Consider the following 22,111-nt stretch of genomic DNA (forward strand, 5'->3'; position numbering starts at 1 on the left):
ATGCAACTCATACATTGCACAAACGACGTCGTTTTTTTCTCATCCATAAATTACACGAATTTATGCCTAAAAGAAATTCCTTGAATTTAGACCACAAATCCTTGACAATCAAATTCCTTTTAGAGCTCTTTTGAATAAACTACTTTCTTAGAGTAGTAGGACTATGTTTCAAAGTATTTAGTCAGGCAAATATGATAAATATAATATATTACTATATACTTTTTAAAATAATTTTAATTAAATTTTTAAAAAATTATATCACGATTAGTAATATTATGATAAAGTTTGATAACATAATAAAATATATATTAATATGCCCTTTTAATTTAAAAATCATATTTATTTTATATATTAAAATGTAATGTATGAGTATAAATATACGGAAGTTAAAAATATTTATATCAATTACATAAATTTTTTATTATATCAATTTAAAATTTTATTTTAATCTATATTCAAATAACATAAATATTTACTCACTGAATATCATGCTTGGACATAATTTTTAAACAAAATTATTAGTCACAAAAATAGTATTTACTAATATTAATTTGGAGATTTTTAGGAAAAAAATAATTTAAGAAAACTATAATCTTATATAGAAAAATAAGTATGTCTTAATTTAGGGTATTTAAAATTTTTTTATGAAGTCTTCCCTTCCATTGAGTTCAACATTTTTTACTAAATTTAATTTCTAATTTCTTTTGGTTTTAAAAAAATGTTATTATAAGATATCATATGACATATATGTGTCTCATTCAATTATTAATTTTATCTCTAGTTCAATATCAATAAATTATTCAAAATTTTGTAAATTTAATTACACTAAACTCACAATTCATAGCTCATTTATAATTAATTATTGAATAAATGAGATAGATCTATACAAATATAAGATGATGGGGATACATGATTTGTATATAACTTTTTTTTGGATATTAGGTAGTTTTTAATAAAATATTTTTAATTGACTTTTGATTATGTACATGAAAAAATATTTAGACTGTTATATTAATTAAATATTATCTCTATCGACATACGAAATTATATAATGATGTAGATAATCTACATACTTATATCATAAATTTTGAAAATTAATTTATCAATACGATTAACACTAAGATGCTTTAGAATTTTATGTGCATTCAAACGTCATGTAAGTTATGATTGGTCTAATTAGATGTAACACCCAAATGTTATTATTTTTATTTTGTAATTATTTGATTTTTTTATTTTTAATTAATTTAATTTAATTTTATAAAAATAAAAATAATAATAATGATAAAATTGGGTAAAAATATTATTTGAATTTAATTGAAATTGATTTTGGGAAAAATGGGTGAAAATTTGGATTCTGGTGGTGTTTTTAAAAAGAAAATCGAAAATCGGGGGTCAAAACGTAATTTAAAAAAGTTGTGTCACGTCAGCACCACGTCAGCAGCCACGTCAGCGGCCCCGTCAGCAGCCCCGGCCAACCAGGACGCGCCGCGTGGTAAGGAAACGCTGACCAGGGGACGAGCCACGTGGGCGATCCGCATGCGCGCGACTGGACGGCCCAGATCCGTTCCCGCGCGCACGGACGACCTAGATTGCATCGCGATAGACGGTCCGAATTTAATCCCAATTAAATCGCGATCGAACAGTACAGATTTAATCTTGATGAACGGCTGTGATTAAAATGCAAAGGGTATAAATAACCACACCCACACCTGACCAAAAAAACTCTAGCCACCAGTGCCTCGCCGGAGAAGAAGAACAAGAAGCCGGAGGAGCCGGCCGCCGCCACCCGCCGCCGCACCGGAGAAGTTTCTGACTGCCGATGAGGTAAATTTTCTCCTCCCTGCTCGTTTTTTGATGCTGAGTCCGCCTATGGCCAAACCGGAGCCAAACCACTGGCCAAACGGCCGAAAAACCCAACCGAAGTCCAGCGGCGCCGCTGCGCCCCTCCTCGATTTTTTTCTCCGATGAGGCCCTTCCCGGCCTCCGTTCGATGTAAATTTTATACCACTGTGGTCACCGTTCTTTTCTCTACAAGTTGATCGGAGCCAAACATCAAAACGCGACTCACGCCGGAGGAGCCTCCGCACCCGAGAGCACCGCCGCCAGTAAGTTTCAGTTTTTCGTGATTTTTTAGCCCACCGAGGGCCCTAGGGTTGTTTTATCGCAGAGACCGATGCAAGTGTGGCCGAATTCAGCGGAGCCGCCGTGCCAGAATTGCGATATTGGCCGAAAGGGGCCCTAGGTCTGATTTGAGATTTTTTTGGGACACGTGCAAGTACTGGTAGTACGTTTCAGTTTCTTGGAAAAAATTCAGCGAAATTAGGGACAGCCTGCAGGCGCACTGTAGAGTCGAATTCAGACCCCGAAATAGGTAAGGACCCCTCACCCTATTTCCTATCACGATATTAAAACTAAATAAATAATTAAACTGTACTTTGTGACTTTATAGATGTATAGTTGATTAAGGTTGCCAATGGAGTTCGAGTCTGATACATTGTTGGTCAGTTGTTGTTTGATCTAATTTTCAGTATTAAATGCAGTATGATGTTTGATGTAATTATGTTATGGTCTCGTATGCATGAATCATGGTTTCTTTTATTATGGTTTGTATTATGGTGAACTCGATACTGTGTTGTCTTATTTAGTGTCAATTACTGGTTTACATGTTATGTATGATTGGATGATTGAGATCAAGAAAAAAGGCAAAAAGGTTATGTGAATTGATGAGTGGATAATGTGGACAGACTGACTAGATATTTTGGGAGATGGTGGACGGACCGGGTCCGTAGGGAACCCTACCGGGAACGTGGTCTCTCATACCGGACGGGGTATGGAGACCTTATGTGTTTTGGCGCCCATACCGGACGGGGTATGGGGACGGCCCTAGAATCAGGTTATAAATATTAAGGGTTCACGGGTAGCGGGACCCCTATGGATCCCTATGAATACTAGTAGGCTGGTAAATGAGGAAAATATGTTGTTTAATGATTGAAATGCAAATGCGTGGTAAGTATTATGCTATATAGTTTTTATGATTTCATGATGATGATAATGTTATTGCTTTCATATGTCGTTTTCATGGATCTCACCGAGGTAAGTGGACAGTAAAGAGTTTTATTATTGATAAATGAATTTGTTATGAATTATGTTTCATTGGTCGTTTTTGTTTTCTACCCACCTTTACTCCCGTGGCGGTGAGATAGTGTGATGTCTTTATTTGGCTAGTGTAGCTCATCCCTTATTTAACCATTTCAGATCAGGAAGACGTAGTTCCCGAGCCCGTTCCGCAAGAAGACAGCGAAGGGAACGCCTAAAGACTTCATAGTTATATTTATAGTTGTTATTTCGATTATCTCTTTTAGTTAATTTGTTCCTTCATGTTTTGAGTACGTTTTGCTTATTGTGTAAGGGATGTTAATCAAAAATTTTATTACGCTTCCGCATTTGAGATTTTTGATACATATATTCCATTTAAATTTCCGGGGCCGTTACATTAGATATAATATTATGTGCAATATTAAGCACCAATTAAAATATAAAAATTTTTCTATTATTTTCAAAACTCGTCAATTTATAAATTATATTTTTACCAAATATGCAAATTAATTAATACATTTTATGATTCCACTTTAATAAATTACATTAGTAATTTTCTTATAAAAAAACATATCAACTTAAAAATATGCGAAAAATATATATATCTTACTGCAATTTTTGACACTTAGTTATATGGCTAAATTTTAATAGTTATAATGGGTTTAGATAACAAAGAGATTATTATAGTTTGAAAATGTAGTAAAAAATATTAACATTATATATATAATTATTGGTACTTCAAATATGTCTTTATTTTCATTAAAAAGATTTATAGTTTTACTTCAATTCATAATATATTATTTGTATAAAAATTTATTTTTAATATAATGATTAAATATCAACGTAGCGTAAAACTTAAAGTTTCAATTACTCTTATATCAGTTTACCTAAAAAGTATACATAATTAAACTAATAACATAAATCTAAATTTTAATTATTGTATTTATGAAAAATAACTTTTTTTGTTGTAATCTTGATAGAACCGATATAATTTATAAAGTATATGTTTACCAAATATAATTTATAAATTTGTAGTATGAGTACTTTAATGGTTTATTTAAAAATTTTATATGAATTTATATGAACTTTGAGAGCTTGCAAACTCTATGATAAGCTTATAAGAAATATGATAAGTCCAATGTATAAGATATGAATAAAACATTTTACAAAATAATATTATTTGTAAAAAAATTTAATTAACAAAATCACAGAGTTAAAAGAAAATAAAAATAAATAATATTTTAAGTTGATAAATCATAAATTCAACCTACACATAAATTTATATGTAATGGATTGTGACTATTTTCATATATATGAATATGTATTTTCTAAAAAAGTATATATAACTGAAATAAACACACGAAAATTGATTATAATTAAAGAACAACATATGGTGGAATATTTAAATATATTTATCATAAATTGATGTATTCAATAATCATAATTGCAAGCATACATGTTGTAGTCATCAAACGATTAACTTTACCACCATTGATAAATATAAAGAAAAATATAATAAAATAAGATTAATATTATCTCATCTAATTATTATTATTAAAGATATCCATGGCCTTGATCCAAGTTATTGTAGCAAATAACCACATTTATGTTTGAATTTCGTTAAATGCATCACAACGACGTCTCACCTCTCCTCGACGTCCAGTCTTTATACCAACTCGACTGAGCTTCTCCATTGCACGTGCAAAATCATTAAAGAAGATTGTCTGATTGACAGCATATAATTGCACCAAAGATTTTGTTCGTATATCTTTAATGAGCATATGATCAGTTGCTAATAATCCCAATCCTCTGCCCAAGTTCTTAAAATACATATTGTCAAATTTGCCCGGCGTTATCACGTCGTTAAAAGCTGCAGTGGTTGGACTGGTGGTATAGTTGGCACACATAGCTTTTAAAGCTGCAGCAAATTTGGGATTGATTTCAGGATCGGTCGGTGTAGATTTGCTAAAGGCAAATAGTCTATCAGTAAATTCTTTGCAGTGAGAGAAGCCAATTGTGTGGCCACCGCTCAATGCTACCATTTCTTGAATCGTGAAACCCTTTGATGCAAATACTTCGATTAATTGATCCATAGTCATGTTAACATGAGGTATATTATTCCCAACGCGAGTGGAATGTGAGATAAACCCATCTTTACGACCAAGGAGGACATGGTAAAAGGGCCCACCCACCATGGTGATAAGATCACGAGTAGCTTGTGCAAGAATGTCTGAACACGAGACAACACTTGGACAAGAGAGCTCGAGGGCAGTCTTGGCACGAACAATAACGTCATAAGCATCACCTGGAAGAGAATGGTTGATATCAGCTTCACGTTCAGCATGGTTGAAAGGATTAGTAGCGACGAGGACGGAGGCATCACAACCTTCGACGAAGCAATCATGGAAAAATAAACGGAGGGTGCCAGCTGCGGTGGTGGGGCTTTGAACTTGCTTAGATGTTATAGTTTCTCTGATGATTTTTTGAAAGTCTGGGCATGAGTTCTTGTAATAATCAATTTTAAGGTGTGTTTTTGAGATAACAAAATCTAAAGAGATAAATGTGAATAAAATAAAAAAAAAGTGAAGATAAAAGGCCATGGATAAAGGAGAGTAATAAAAAAAAGAAGAGAAATTTCTTGCTATTCCCTTCTCAAAGAAGAAGAAAGCGAGAAAAAATTTTCTTTGAAAAAATGAAGAATGAGGAAACGGAGAAAAGAGAGGACTCATTCGTGGAGAGGAGAAGATATAGGAAAGCTAGAAAGATCGTTTGTGAGTATACTATTTTTGAAAATTACATTAGGATTCTATTTGATAACAATATTATATAATCAAGACAATTGCTTTATTTGGTTTATCATATATAATTACATTAATATTTTTGTTTGTTACCTGGTCAATTACAACAAATTTTTATTCATACAAATTTCAGTTAATTCTTTTTTGTTATAAACAGATCATTCATATTAAAATTAAAAAAATTAGAATTTATTTTTCATTGTAAATGATCAAAAAATTCATACTAAGTTGACCATGAAATGTTACAACATGTGCCTAAAAGGTAAATAAATTTGTAATCTTTCAATGTAGATATATACATATATATATGTATATGAATATGATACAAAATCATTATATGTGAATCATGCGTCCAAAATCATCCCTCTTTATTAACTATAAGAGCTTGTTACATAATCATTTCACAAAGTAAAAAATATATACGAAATATAATTAAATAAAAAACATAATGTACTTTTCTGCAAAATCGACTCGATACAAGATCAAAGATGCATAATAATAATAATAATAATAATAATAATATAAACTAAATAATTGAAGTAATTAACAGGTAAAAAAATAATAAATAAATAATTAAATGTAACTTAACATTAATGTACTTTTCTGCAAAATCAACTCGATGCAAGATAAAAAATGCATAGAAATAATAATATATAAAGCAAATAATAATAATTATTTAAAATGGATAATAATGTAATTAACATATATATATATATATATTATGATGTATAATTCAATCAATTTTATTTATATTCTATTTCATAATAATAATTTTTTATTTTTACTTGTAAAAGAATCATAAAACTAGTAACTGAAATATATAGAATTATTTTAGAATAATTGTAATTTTATATTTATGTTATACTTTTGTTTTTAGTCAATTAAAATTCAAATTAAATTTAAATTTTTTCTATACACCCAAATTATTTGCCAGCAAAAAATTTGAATTTAAATTAAATTAATTTTTAGATAATAAAATTAATTTAAATCGAGATAGTTGTAATATTAAAAATCCAAAATATTATTTTTTTATATTTTTGTATTATTTGAACATTTAAAAACCAGATATGTTAAAAACAATAGCCCGCACCATTTTCTGCGAAACTGTAAGTTGGATTCAATTTGAAGTGTTTAGACAGAAACCGTTAACTCCTGTTGATTTCCTTCGTGCCCACAAAAAGCTACATGCTCGATGTTCTCTCACGCGCTCTCCGCTTCTTAACGACGTCTACCACGTCTATGCATACACCTACAAACGCCCCCACGCAAAACCACCCTAATCTTTTACTATCATTCCTTCCAACGAACTCTCTCCATTCTGCAAAAACCCTAACCCTAACATAACCAATTAAATGAATCGTTCTTGAATTTGGAATCAAAGTGCTTGCTTTCTATCGATTCTCGATGGATTCCCAACAGAGCAACCTCTTCGAAACGGCATCGCAGCCCGACACCGCCACTGACGCGTACACCTTCCTCGAATTCAACACACAGGGCGAATCCGACTTCGACTACACAGAGTTCCGCTCCTCTGTGGCATGGCCCACCCCCTCAGACTCCCTTTCCGTTGCTGACCCCAGCGATCGTGGTGGAGGGACCGGAGGCGGCCCCACTAGTGCATCAGATCACCAGTCCGATGCGGCGTCTTCATCTCCGGTCTCCTCATCAGCCCCTGGTAGCGCCACTAAGGGCGGACGCGGCGGGGCTGGCGGAGGAGCCAATAATAGCCCAGCGGCGGTCGATGCTCTTGCAGCAGGAATGAGCGGGTTGAACTTTGAGGAAACTGGCGATGATGATGGATACGAGTATGGAAAGGCGGATTTCACAGAGCACGCTTGTAGATACTGCGGGGTTTCAAACCCAGCTTGCGTGGTAAGGTGCAACGTGCCGTCTTGCAGGAAGTGGTTTTGTAATTCAAGGGGGAACACCTCTGGTTCGCATATAGTCAATCATCTGGTGAGTCACTGACTGATTTAGTGTGATATATTCCATCTTTTTATGGTGGTGTCAGTTCTGTCGGATTTAGTAAATTCTAGTTATAGAAATAACTCAAATTCTTGGAAATCTATTCATGAATCGGGGGTCATTATACATTTCTCTGAGAAGGCTCAGAGGTTAGTTTCATGCTCTTAATTTCATGCTATTATGTCCTCAGGCTCAGTGGTTTATCTAGTGATAGTACATGGTACAGACCACCATATTTTATAAATTTAAGGTGTTATGGTAAGTTCCGTCTGTACGTTCTCTCGATTTTGGATTTCAGTGAACATGTTTTGGTTGGAGTGCATTCTTTTACTCAGTCAAACCCAGTTGTTTTTTATTTATTCTTCTGATCATATAAATGATTAGATGATCTAAATGAAGTGAATGCAATAATATCAACGAGAAATTTAGAGTTTTGTTCTAAGAACTAGTGGTGCTCCAAAGCGGAAGGAGCAAGCGAGGGGTTAATTCAAAGGGCTTTATCTGGTCTAGAACATGCCCCTCTCCTATTCGTGATAGGGTTCTATTCCAAACGTGAGATCCCAGTGAATGTGATGAAAATGTGATTACGCCCTCATGAAGCTAGGATGCTACTTAGTATTTAGATCGAAGGGAGGAGGAGGAAGTGAAAAAGGCCAAAACGGCACTCCTGCTAAGTACCTTGTGCATTTATCACAAGAATTAGCGATTTGCGAGTTCTGTGAATGATGGAAGTTTGCTGGCTCTACCATAGGAAGGTAAAACCAACCCATGGATCCAATCCTTGAATGTGGCCCCTATCTCTAATCAAGAGTCATTCAATCAACTCAATCCTGTAATTATTTTGACAACATCAGTGCAAGGACTGTTGGAAAAAGAGCTTTAAGAGAGGATATAATGCAAGAGAGAGTGCTCCACCTATAGAGCAAATCGGGTTATTAGTGTAGGCTAGATTAACTATTTAGAATCAAGCGGCAACAAGTGAGTCAAGGGCCGAGGGAAGAAGAAGACAGACATATTCAAGAGATAGGCACATGCACCCTCGCCTCGAAGAAACTAACAGACTCTTCAACAACATGCTGCAATCAATCCCATTCCAAAAGGGAACAAATCCAGGCAGTTATATCGGTGATTGGGTCACCAAGCAAGCAGATGGTCCTGCATTAGCCATTACAATGACTACATTTGACCTTTCCATATTTCGGAGCTGGAAGAAAGGGTCCTTCTCAATGGAAATGAAATTGCAAAAATCTCCATTTCCAGTAAATCTTTGGAGTTGAACGCTTATCTCTTCTTTCCTATAAGTGAATTACTTTTCAAAAATCTTTAATACAGGCATATACTCCTTATCAACTATCAAGGGTGTAGCTAATTAGTTCAAAACGACCAAGAAGAATGAGTGTGTTTTCTATTTTCTCTTCATCTTTCTGATGCTTTTAATAGTGTTATTTCAAATTTAATAATAATAAACTTTACTTGTTACAGCTATATTGGCATTTTGTACTACAAATTTTACTTATTGTCCACAGTGAATGGTAAACTTTGAAAGTTGATTGGCTATTTAAGTTAAACTAATACTTCATCAAACTAAAGGCACAAGTATTTCTACCTTTTTTTTTGAAATAGAAAAGATATTGCTAATAGAGAAGAGGTACAAAAGCAGAGGATAAGAAATTCTCCTAGGTGAACAAAAAGAAGTAAAAAATGAAAGAAATACATAAAAATCAAAACAACTAAAAAGGAAATAAGTGTTTCTAATTGGTTTAGTATTCAAGAAAAAGGATAAAATTCTTATATTCTTTGATTTTCCTATTGAATAGTTGACAACTATGACTAGGTTTAACTTTTAGCGTTGTCTGGGGGAAGAGAAGAAATAGAATTGAATAAAAAATTATTGAGATAAAATATTTTAACTTTATTTGGGATACCATTTCATAATGAAATGTAAGGGGAATGGGGGAGAAATCTTTTACTCCCATTCCCTCCAAGTATTAATATCATCTCCTTATGAGATAACAGATGAGATGAATGGGCATAGTGATGAAATAACATTATTTTTTAGTACAACTTAGACTTTTTTTGGAGACAATCAATTAAACTGTTTCCTTATTATATTATATTCTATATCACTTGCTATCTAAATTCTTTCCAAAAAAAAAAAGCCTTACTATCTAAATAAAATATATATTTTTTTCATTTATTTTTATCACTATGCATCTAAATGAAGGTAAGTATTTGTGTTTAATTGTGACCTATTCCACTCCATTCTACTTTTGTGCCTCTCTTCCCCTCTACCAAATGAAGCTTTAAATATGCGCCAGAGTTTTGCCTGAAATTATAGGCCATGCTAAAAATGGTATTAAAAAATTATAAGCTTGAACTTTGCTGAGAATTGTTTCAATAGATTTTAGAGTTTTGCTTCGAGGTCAAGGAAAAAGTCAGCAAATTATATCCACATTTTGTTTCTTATTCCTGATAATTATTACTTGCTATATTCCTGCAAAAGAATTATTACCTGATATATGTAGTTGTAAAAAACTTTGTATCTGAGGCTGTTATTGTGAAATCATTGTATGAATCTAGGGTGCAAACTTGTTTTGTTTATTTTTGCCTGCCTTATGAGGACCGGTCAATATGAGAGGTGTTCTGGATTTACAGACTGTGTTTTGGAAATGACCATAAAAACTATTAATATCCTGTGGATTCATAAATTGAATCTTTTAATCACTTTTTTTCATGGTTGATTCTGTAACATTTACTTCTTGTTGTCCATTATCTTTTTCACTTTTCATTCTTTCAGTTTATTTATCTGTTCAAACCCAATTCTTCTAAATTTTGTTATAGAGTAAGATTAATACAAACTTTTTGTAGTTATTGATGGTAAGGCTAAAATGGACCAGACTATTGTGTCAACAAAAAAATTGATTAATCTGCTTTTCCACATTCTATTTTTGTGCTTGCTCTTTCATACTTGAGTTGAACCATTGATTTCTTTTGCTTCAAGAGTTATATGTGCAATTCGCTGTTAGTACATGATCTCTGTATAACAACATCATTTCCATTTTGTTGGTGGATCAAGAACAAGATTATCCACTAGGACGGGTCTTGTACGTGTTCTAAAATAGTTTGTGTTCTCTTTCCTTCAAGGTTCGAGCAAAGCACAAGGAAGTATGTCTTCATAAGGACAGTCCTCTGGGGGAGACAATTCTTGAATGCTATAATTGTGGGTGCCGAAATGTTTTTCTTCTTGGTTTTATATCAGCCAAAACAGAGAGTGTTGTTGTTCTTCTGTGTCGAGAACCTTGCTTGAATGTTAATGCACTGAAGGATATGAACTGGGACCTCAGTCAATGGTGTCCCCTAATTGATGACAGGTGTTTCTTACAATGGCTTGTGAAGGTAGGTATCCTTTTCCATTTTTAGTCTGAATTATTAGGTTTTCTCTTAATTTGCTAAATGCAATGTTTTTTGCAGGTCCCATCTGAACAGGAGCAGCTGAGGGCGCGGCAAATAAGTGCTCAACAAATAAATAAGGTGGAAGAACTTTGGAAGACGAATCCTGATGCTACTCTTGAAGATCTTGAGAAACCTGGTGTAGATGATGAACCTCAGCCTGTGGCATTGAAATATGAAGATGCATACCAGGTACCTGCGATACTTGAAATTGGACAAATTAGTTTTACGTCATCATATGAAAAGACATCTGGTAAACTTACCTTTTAAAGAGAAATTTAAAATTTTGTTGAAGTTGGTTCTTGGAAATATTATAGGTAGTGAATTTTGCATGTGGAAAATAATGGAATAAACTTGCCACGAAATCCTGCAGTTGCTCGTGAAACAAAATTGACAGTTTACTTGTTGATGAAAATTAGCCTGGGAGCAGATAACTGTGATAATTTATGCCTTGGATTACTACGGTGGCAGAAGTTAACACATGGTCGTTGATACCCAAATTGTAGATGACCTTGTGATGGTGATTGTCATTATTGTATGGCTTGATTAAATTTCTCATAAATAGTTTTTTCCTATCCTGAGAATTATTAATTGAAACTATCTATAATTTCATATTAATCTTAAGTAGCAGAAATAATTAAATCAAACTAATAAAAATTTAAAATAGAGAAATATTGTACTAATTTTCTTACTAAATAAGAATCTTTTTTAATTTCCGCTCATCCAAATATAAATTCAATTGCATTATTCAAATCAAATTATTTGTGTAGAAATATTCATACATACACAGCCTGTTGCAATGCTTGCATGACCTGCAAGTATGGTTGTTCACGCATATGGTGGACTATTGACACCAAGGGTCTTGTTGATCTGAAATGGAGGATAGTCAAGGTGTCATTGAGCATCCTTTGGTGCCATTACTGCTGTATGTGAAACAGGAATCATCAGGGATTGACTGTACTTAAAAAGTGTTGAGTTCTTTTGATTGACAGAAAAAGTCATTGTCGATGTTTTGTGAATGTGACCGTAGCTAAGATCTCACCAATAGCACATATGTGAGATTTACTTTATTGAAAGTTATGCTGCTGCTTTTCTTGTAAGGAGATCCATTCAGTGTTGATGGTGGTGAAATTCAGCACTTCTTAAGAATATTCTCCAAGAGCAGTACTTTGATAACTAATTTTAGAATTTCCCCAAAATTAAGTTGCAGCTGTTTGCTAATAACTTTTGATTTTCTTCTTTTTTTCTTGCAGTATCAAAATGTATTTGCGCCACTTATTAAGCTTGAAGCTGACTATGATAAAGTATGACTCTCAAAATTCTCTTTGTTGGTTTATATCTTTTAGGTTCTTAATTTTTAATGCTCTTCACCTATGATCTTTAGATTTTGCAACATTAATGTATTCCATTTTTTTCTATAGATGATGAAAGAATCTCAAAGTAAGGACAATGTCACAATTAGGTGGGATATTGGTCTGAACAAGAAGCGAATAGCATACTTTGTCTTCCCGAAGGTGCGTACTGTGGTTTTTGGGTCTTATCCAAATTTCTATAATTACACATCATAGGTCAACTTTTCTTTTTGGTGTCCTTTAGGAGGATAATGAATTACGTTTAGTACCTGGAGACGAGTTGCGGCTGCGTTATTCAGGAGATGCAGCTCATCCAGCATGGCAATCTGTTGGGCATGTGGTATGTATGCATCCTTGTGATTTAGATTGTAGGGGTTGCATATTTATCTTTATAATTGTTCATTTCGGATTTGATGTTTTACTAGCAGGAAACAATGATTGAACAATCTTAGTTTCCTTAAAAGATTTCTTTTTAATGACAAAGCCCCTTCTGAAGATTATACTTCAAACAAAACTTCTTCATGAGTATCTCAATTTGTTTTGCTTCAGATCAAGCTAACTGCACAAGAGGAAGTTGCTCTAGAGCTTCGTGCTAGTCAGGTAGGTTTCCGATTAGTATGCTTATGCTTAGTTTTTTGATCTTAGCCTTCTGAAGCCAATGTTTATACTGGGCTAACCTTTTACCTTTTTATGCAGGGGGTACCTGTTGATGTCAACCATGGGTTCAGTGTTGATTTTGTGTGGAAGAGCACAAGCTTTGATCGGATGCAGGGTGCAATGAAAACATTTGCTGTGGATGAAACAAGTGTTAGTGGGTAGGTTGACTGTTTAAATTTCACATGTGTTTCTTGGTTGTGCTTGTTTTGACGATTATTCATGTTTTTGTCCAATATAACTTTTATTTCTTTATGTTGAATGCTGCCTTTGGTTATTCTTTAAAAAGGTTGTCAACTTGTCTATTCGGCATGTAATGTACTTCTTGCTGAATTTTTTGTACAACTGTTTTGCTTCCATTTCCTTTTTGTGGTGCTCGCTGCTCCTTTTTTTAGTTAGAAGGTGGAGTTAAGAGGCTTTTGTAACGATTCATGCTATAACGAAGAGATAAGAAAGTGATGCAAAATGGAGGAAAGATATTTCCCCTGTATCATCCCCAAGGCCAAAGAAAAAAACAAGACACTGAAAGGAAAAGGAAACTCAATAGACAAGTTCCTGTTATTTTGTGTAAAATAGCTAAAAAGAACTAATTTGTTCCTTTCCAAGAACAACAGTGCCAAGCCTGCAAATGGATTTTTACTTTGTGCTGTAAATACCCAGGTCTTTTGGCTTGAAAATTTGCTGACCAATTAAATTGTTGAGAAACAATTATTTAATATTGGACTACATGTTATTTATTCTGTATGAAATGAGCCATGATCGATGTTATGGCTGGTATTGTAACCTTAAACCAGCTTTGAGCCTAAAGTTTGGCCGGAATTCACCCCTGCACAAAATGTAATTCAGCCTGCCTATGATCTTGAGTGTAGGGTAGTTATCCGGTTGATTTAACTCTTCTTTCCTTTGTTCTAGTTATCTGACTGTAGAGAGTTCTTTTTGAAGAATATATAGATATTTGTTTAATGTGAACTAGATATGCTTTAATAGGTAATTTTATTCTTTTCTGCAGGTATATTTACCACCATTTGCTGGGTCATGAAGTGGAGGTTCAGATGGTTCGGAATACCTTACCTCGTCGCTTTGGTGCACCTGGTCTTCCAGAGTTGAATGCATCTCAAGTATACAACCTTGAATATGTTCCCATAAGTTTGTTTTATGCATCTCAACATGCTTTCCTCTTATCTGGGAAATTTCTCTCTTATATTTTGTTTACCTCTATGTGCCAGTGTCTATTCTTGCACGGAGAAATTTTTAGATGGGTTTGCATACAATTGAGTTGTTCTTGCCTTTACTCTTAGGTTTTTGCTGTGAAGAGTGTCCTTCAGAAGCCAATAAGTTTGATTCAAGGTCCTCCTGGAACAGGCAAAACTGTGACTTCTGCAGCAATTGTATATCACATGGCCAAACAGGGACAGGGACAGGTTAGACTAGTGACACTTCTTTTGGTTCTTTCTAATTAAATTTCTTTGAATTATATTCCACAAAAAAGTTTAAGGTTGTCTGCCGTTTTTGATAAAGTTATGGATCATTGATTCTGGACCTCTATCCTTTCTTGTGCTCTATCCAATACTTCTGTTAAATATCTCGTGTTCATGGGTGGCATCCACTTGGTGCCTTGTCATATAAAAAAGTATTGGAATTACCTCACTCACGTTTACACTTTTTTCATTGTTTATCAGGTTTTGGTTTGTGCCCCGAGTAATGTGGCTGTAGACCAACTAGCTGAAAAGATAAGTGCCACTGGGTTGAAGGTAAAGAAATGGAGCTCTAACTGTAGTTGTATCTTATCACCATTTGTTATTGAAGCAATTATATACTGGCATATTCGCATAAAAAGTGAATGCTTAAATTAAAGGCTGGTTTTTTCATTTATTCATGAACAAATATAAATTTAATACTATACTAAATTTCTTTCCTATACTTGCAAATGTTTATTTTTGCTTGCTTGTACTGACTTTTATTTTTCAATAATAAATTGACTTAAGGTTGTCCGGCTTTGTGCAAAATCAAGGGAAGCTGTCAGTTCCCCTGTTGAGCATTTGACACTTCATTATCAGGTTTGCCAATATTCTATCAGCTAATTTCCTTTGATTTCCTTTTTTCCTGGCAAAATTCTTATTGATGGCTTGTTGCAGGTTCGGCATCTTGATACATCTGAGAAGAGTGAACTTCATAAGCTACAGCAGTTGAAAGATGAGCAAGGTAATTAATGGTTCAATAATATATTGGATTTAGGATATATTAGTTAATTTGGGTAATGGATTGGATGTTCCCTTAAGTGGATGGAATTATTCCAATTGGAGCATGATCTTTTTTCTTTGTGAAAGGTGGGTGATAGATCAAATATCAGAAAATGTTGTGAAAAAACTGTAATCCTCAAGTGATAGTACGGTGGTTAGTTGTGACTTCCAGGCAGGAATGGTAGTTGCTACAATCCATTGTTTCACTTCTGATATTGCTTGATTTCTTTTAAGTTTGTTCCATTCTTGTACTGGGTGCTGGAAAGGAGGCAGAAAGCACTAGTCTTCTCCATATTGTTATGTTATGACTTAATAACCTATGCATTGTCTTAAAATTATCCTGACCCTCTAATTCTTTCTTAGACAAGGTATTAGGGCTGGCTTTGAAGTTTTACCATGGACTATTTGTTGTATTTCTTCTTAACAGATGTTGTCTACCTTTTTGAATGAAAAAAATTTCAGGAGAGTTATCCAGCAGTGATGAGAAAAAATACAAAGCACTAAAGCGGGCAACTGAGAGGGAGATATCCCAGAGTGCTGATGTCATCTGCTGCACTTGTGTTGGTGCTGGAGATCCTCGGTTGTCAAATTTTAGGTTTCGCCAGGTTAGAAACCTCTTTGGCTAATGATTGGTGATTGAATAACTCAGTAGCCTTACAGTATCTCTCATACTTCAGGTACTTATTGATGAGTCTACTCAGGCAATGGAGCCTGAGTGTCTTATTCCTCTGGTTCTTGGGGCAAAGCAGGTAAACAGAGACGGATATAATTACAGATCTAATCTGAAATCTCACCTTCTGACAAGAAAAGTTTCCTGTGTTAGGTTGTTCTTGTTGGTGATCATTGCCAACTTGGTCCAGTCATCATGTGTAAGAAAGCTGCTCGTGCTGGTCTTGCACAGTCTTTATTTGAACGTCTTGTTCTACTTGGTGTAAAGCCAATTAGGTTGCAGGTAATTATGTTGATAAGTTTAGTTGCACTTTGGGCATAGGCCACTTGTGAGGGAAGAAGGATGGACCTTTGGCATACATGTTTCTGTTCTTTATCTGATTTAATATTGAATCACAACATGTGCAATATGATTTAAGTAAACGTATTTATTGATGAATCTTGTATGATAATATGTAATGTGATGCCGTCATAAAATTATTCACGTTATAAATTGCTATTTTCAGATAAATCACAACTTGCAATTGCCTATGGCATTGATCTATTTAAATTTTTACTGCTATTTTTTTTTTTTGAAAAAGTATAATTTAAATTCCTAACACTATTTGGAAGCTCATTATGTTCTTGATGGGCTTATAGTGGTTGTCTGAAGATGCGAAGCTGTAATTTTATGTTGTAGTAAAAGTTATAGGGATGAAGTGACAAGTCTTAAGCAATTCTAATATAATTCTTAGTTTCTGTTCTGTGTTTCCAAATGGACATACTTGTTGCTTTGTCAATATTATTGCTTTACTTTAAAAAAGCTGTTGTTCTGCACCTGAAAAATTTATGGAACTATTGAGATATATGTTCTGCTCTTTATTTTCAGGTTCAGTACCGTATGCACCCAGCTTTATCTGAATTTCCTTCTAATAGCTTTTATGAAGGAACGTTACAAAATGGGGTTACAGTCAATGAAAGGCAATCATCGGGCATTGATTTCCCCTGGCCTGTGCCTAACCGTCCCATGTTCTTTTATGTCCAGGTATTATAACTGTATGAAGTAACCATATAAAAAGCTTTTACTTTGGAGGTGACAAATTTTGGATGCTTTTTCTAGTTTGGTAACTGATGGTTGAAGGTCACCCTTTATGCTTAATTTGCTTGCTCAAAGCAAATTTTTGGTCCTTACATGCAAAAGGGAAAGTTTAGCATGTGCCTGGTTATTTCTTTTTCTTCTTTCCATGGTTATATATCTCATAATTTTTTTAAATTATGTCTAAATGTTTTTATGTTCAATTATGTGGTATAGTTTTGGTATTTTGATTTTACGTTTATGAGGTTACATCTCTTAATTTTTTGCTTGTTCTCAGTTGGGGCAAGAGGAGATTAGTGCTAGTGGAACATCCTACTTGAATCGAACAGAGGCTGCAAATGTTGAAAAAATTGTGACTACTTTCTTAAGGAGTGGCGTGGTTCCAAGTCAGGTAACTGGGCTGAACGTCTCTAGTTAGTTCTAAATGGAGTTTCCTGTTATGTTTATGATGATTATTTTTTTTTAAATTTAGATTGGAGTAATAACCCCATATGAGGGACAGAGAGCATATATTGTCAATTACATGTCAAGAAATGGTGCTCTCAGACAACAACTCTACAAGGAAATTGAGGTAATAGTTTAAAAAATTTTGAAACTCGAGGTTTGGATGCCTATCTGATGCATGTTTCCTTTGCCAAATACTTCATGATGTCCTTAGGTTGCCAGTGTTGATTCATTTCAAGGAAGGGAAAAAGACTACATTATTTTGTCCTGTGTGAGGAGTAATGAACATCAGGTAGGTTGATTTTCTGTTAATTAAATATCTAGTTTTGTAGAGTTCTTTAGCAGTTTAACCTGGCTAGAAAGTTCATATCCGTTGAGAAGCATTTCTTATCTGGAGGAATGTGAACTTGCTTTGATGTATAATTTCCTGTCATTTCTATTGTCACATGGTTTTGGTGTTTTTCAATTTGTGATATAATAAGTTGGTGTATAACTGGTGAATCCTTCCTTTTAGGGCATTGGGTTTCTTAATGATCCCCGCAGGCTAAATGTTGCTCTAACGCGTGCTCGATATGGTATAGTTATCCTGGGAAATCCTAAAGTTCTAAGCAAACAACCTCTATGGAATAGCTTATTGACACACTATAAGGTACTTTTCATCTTTTTAAAGTTTCAAGTTTTTTCTTATTGGACATGTATGCCACGATCTGCCATCTTATCTGGAAAAAGAAAGCTAACCAGCTTGTTGGACAACCTTGAAGTATTTTGTTGTAATGGTGGGAGGTGCTATTAGAGCACAACTTACGTGAAGATGAATGTTTGGAGACTGATTTTACTTCCTCGCTATTTTATTTTTAGTTTTTCGTTTTGTGTTTAATACCTTATGTGTCATACATCTACCTTCAGGAACATGAGTGTTTGGTTGAAGGACCTCTAAATAATTTGAAGCAGAGCATGGTTCAGTTCCAGAAGCCAAAAAAGGTACAAATGATGTTGTGATTAATCTACCTTTCACAATGTGGCTATATGCTTTGAAATAATGTTAGTTTATCTGGACAGTGCTCTTATCACCTTTTCTATCTGTATTTATAACAAAGCAGCTATTGAAAATGCATTTTATATTGTTTTCTCATATTTTTGGACAGATTTACAACGAACGTAGACTTTTCTTTGGTAGTGGACCTGGAATTATCCCCAACGATAATTTTGGTTCTGTTGCATCATCTAACCCAAATGCTGATAGAAGAAGCAGTCGTGGTAGGGGTATGTACTTACTAGTCATCATGAACTAAAAATCAGTTACACCAGTTCATAGACGTCTTATATTCATGATTTTGCATCTTTAGTTTTTTAGGACCATGCATGATCATATTCATAGCAGCATATTCATGGTTTTTTTAGAAAAAAAGTTATGATGTTTTTCTCCTTTCTGGGGTGTGTTACAGGTTCTTATATGCCACCTGGCCCACCCAATGGTACTCATAAACCTGGAGTTCATACTGCTGGCTTTCCAATGCCTCGGGTACCCCTACCGCCATTCCCTGGCGGTCCTCCTTCCCAGCCATATGCCATTCCGACTCGTGGAGTTCATGGACCAGTTGGAGCTGTTCCTCATGTGCCTGCACCAGGAAGTCGGGGTTTTGGTGCTGGTCGTGGTAATGCTGGCGGCGCTCCTATTGGCAGTCATCTCCCTCACCAGCAAGGCAGTCAGCAGAATGTGGGAACTATCGGGTCGAACTTCAACTTTCCTGCACTGGATAATCCAAACAGCCAACCTTCTGTAGCTGGTCCACTCTCTCAACCTGGATTTGTTAATAATGTCAGTAATTTCTTTTGTTCTCTTCTCCTTGTAACCTTTTAGTTTCTAAACCTTTACATGCCATGAAGTTATACTGCACTCAAATTATGTTTAATCTACTTGATAGATGCCGGTTCAAGGACCGAGCCAAACATTTCGTGACGGATTCTCCATGGGGGGCATGTCTCAGGTATTTTTTTTCTCTTTGTACCTTCAACTTATGTACTTTTTGCTTGTTTATAAATAATCTTATTTCCACCGTCAATCAGGATTTCTTGGGTGATGACTTCAAAAGTCAAGGATCGCATGTTCCTTATAATGTTGCTGACTTTTCAACACAGGTACAATATGCAAGTCATGTAGCTCTTTTACGTTTCTGCCTGATGATGATGTCTCATGGTGCTTTAGATAATAATATGTAACATAATTGGATGGTTTTTGTTGGCAAATAATGGTCTTTTCCTGGAAGTTATCTTGTTTGCATGCATCTTAAAGTCTTTTGGGCCCTGTTTAGTTGAAGAAAAATGTTATCGTGTTTTTATTTTCTAAATTTATTTATATTTATTTATACAAATACATGTAGTTTTTTCAAATGAAAATTGTGGTATGAGTATGAAAGAATTAAAGTTCTTTCAAATTTGTGTCATATTTTTATCATATCAAACATTTATGAATTAGAAAATGAAAACTAAAAATAGTTCGTTTATTACTAAATAGAGCCTTAAATTCACACTAACCCAGTCGGTAAGCTCAAACTTTGAAACAGTATGCTAATAAGGCAGGTTAGGCTGGACAGTGCCTGGGAAAAAATGAGGTCTCTTCTTTGTTGGATTAAAGAAATGATGTTGGGCAAATTTGTATACTAAAGCTTTTATTGTGTTTTTAAAGTTATATATCTGCCTTATTTTAAGTAATAGTTTTATGTACATTGTTATTTTCTTGGTCGACTGATAATGAAATTCTTGGCAGGCTTCCCAAAGTGGATTTGCTGTTGATTATGTTACACAGGGAGCACAGGGAGGTTTTCCTGGAAACTTTCTTAACCAGAATTCTCAAGCCGGATATTCTCGTTTTGGTACTGGGAATGATTTTATGTCCCAGGTTTGCAGAATTTTCTGTCACTTGGTTAGCCTTCAATGTCATATTTTTTTTGGGTCATCTGATCCTTCTGCTTTTGCCAGGACTACATGACACATGGATCACAAGGTCTATTTACACAGGTTGGCTTTAATGACCCCTCACAAGATGATGCATCACAGAGCCACTTTGGGGTCACCAATTCCAACCAACTCCAGTCACAGGTTGCTACCTTCATTAGTCCTTGTTTATGAAAAGATAATGACGTGTTTATTTAATTGATGATATAATGGACATTTGATAACATAAGTTTGCCAAAAATACAACCAAATAGAAGTAGTGCATATATGGTCTATTGTATTCATAGAGTTGGTCAATTATTCTCGTTTCCCCTTTGACTGTTGTTTACTTTAGCTTTTTGTTTACAAGTGACCTATTTGCATGCAGGGCTTGATGAATTCTCTGTATTCCCAACCCTTTGCCCATTACGACACCCAGCCTCTAAACTTGCAGGCTCCGCAACAGCCACACCAGGGCCAGGGCTCCCAAAACCAGAAACTTCACTACAATGGTTGACAGTTGGTAAAGTTTGGAGTGTGATGGGTTATAATCTTTGGATTCAGCAACTTGGTTTGTGCTGTCATGTCTGCCCAAATATATCTGGTGCTTTAATGCACAGATGTGTTTACAATTTTTGGGGTAAGTTTGATTCTGTCCATAACCCAGTGAGATGATTTTGGATGGCTGGAATAAAATATGTTTTGGTTTAATTGGTGGTTATGGATCTTTGAGCAAACGAAGGCGGCACATCCAGGGCTGAGAAAGAAAAAGATAAACCCAAGAACCTGCTTGAGGATTTGTATTGTTTTGAGGATACATATTCATCTGAGGGAGAGAACAGTACATGACATGGATTGGTAGAAAGGGTTTGATCATCGCCAGACTGGAGATTAAAATTATTGAGTTAAAAGGGAGAACCCACAACCTATACAGAAGCAGTTATGACAACAATGAAAGTTTTGTACAGTATGCAAGGAAAGTCGCCTAACCCTTTCAACTTTTCCTGATATGTATTCATACTCTTTAGTTACTGATAGATAACGAAATATTCTACTAGTTTCCCAGTGCGAGTAGCTGCTGATATTTATGTGGCTGATATATATAATTCAACACTCCATTGGATTGGTTGTGTGTGGAATTGAGTTTGCTTTTAGTGGCTTAGTTCCATTGTTTCATGCGGATTTGGCTGGAGTGTTGATATGTGTATCTGTTCTTAACGGTTATAATTCTGTCACTTTGTGCTATTTATTTTTGTCTATGGTTTATGGTTTTCCCTCACACGGTTGGAAGTGGTATTGGTAAAAACAGAAGAAAACCGAAGGGGAATTGTAGAATAAGAACATAAAGAAAAGGAACATGTTCTGCTATCAAAATTAGTTTTTTCCTCAAGTGAACATTTGATTTCACATTTTATTATATTTCATAATCGTTTA

At 34.6% G+C, this 22,111-nt stretch overlaps 2 protein-coding genes across 3 annotated transcripts; one reads left to right on the forward strand and one right to left on the reverse strand.

The window, feature by feature from the left end:
* Window positions 1-4,492: 4,492 nt before the first annotated feature.
* LOC110825831 (peroxidase 65-like) lies at window positions 4,493-5,791 on the reverse strand. The gene has a single exon (XM_022056384.2). The coding sequence runs from the start codon at window positions 5,694-5,696 to the stop codon at window positions 4,701-4,703; it is 996 nt and encodes a 331-aa protein (XP_021912076.1). The 5' UTR covers window positions 5,697-5,791; the 3' UTR covers window positions 4,493-4,700.
* A 1,361-nt stretch (window positions 5,792-7,152) lies between these two features.
* Window positions 7,153-21,922, forward strand: LBA1 (RNA helicase). Of its 2 annotated transcripts, none has more exons than XM_088217539.1 (29): window positions 7,153-7,850; window positions 11,004-11,255; window positions 11,331-11,501; window positions 12,563-12,613; window positions 12,731-12,823; window positions 12,906-13,001; window positions 13,211-13,261; window positions 13,358-13,476; window positions 14,325-14,433; window positions 14,614-14,736; window positions 14,995-15,066; window positions 15,301-15,372; window positions 15,451-15,517; window positions 16,018-16,160; window positions 16,233-16,304; window positions 16,379-16,507; window positions 17,093-17,248; window positions 17,577-17,690; window positions 17,772-17,870; window positions 17,958-18,035; window positions 18,258-18,392; window positions 18,650-18,724; window positions 18,889-19,000; window positions 19,189-19,562; window positions 19,669-19,731; window positions 19,811-19,882; window positions 20,511-20,642; window positions 20,723-20,842; window positions 21,066-21,922. In XM_088217539.1, the coding sequence occupies exons 1-29, from the start codon at window positions 7,299-7,301 to the stop codon at window positions 21,192-21,194; spliced, it is 3,831 nt and encodes a 1,276-aa protein (XP_088073665.1). In that variant the 5' UTR covers window positions 7,153-7,298; the 3' UTR covers window positions 21,195-21,922. The 2 variants fall into 2 exon arrangements, with proteins under 2 accessions (XP_088073665.1, XP_021901736.2); XM_022046044.2 differs by having other exon boundaries at window positions 7,154-7,850; window positions 18,889-19,006.
* The last annotated feature ends 189 nt before the right edge of the window (window positions 21,923-22,111 follow it).

The sequence above is a fragment of the Carica papaya genome, chromosome 4 (assembly GCF_054855325.1).
Source record: "Carica papaya isolate Zhongbai chromosome 4, ASM5485532v1, whole genome shotgun sequence".
In the NCBI taxonomy this organism is placed as follows: Eukaryota; Viridiplantae; Streptophyta; class Magnoliopsida; order Brassicales; family Caricaceae; genus Carica; species Carica papaya.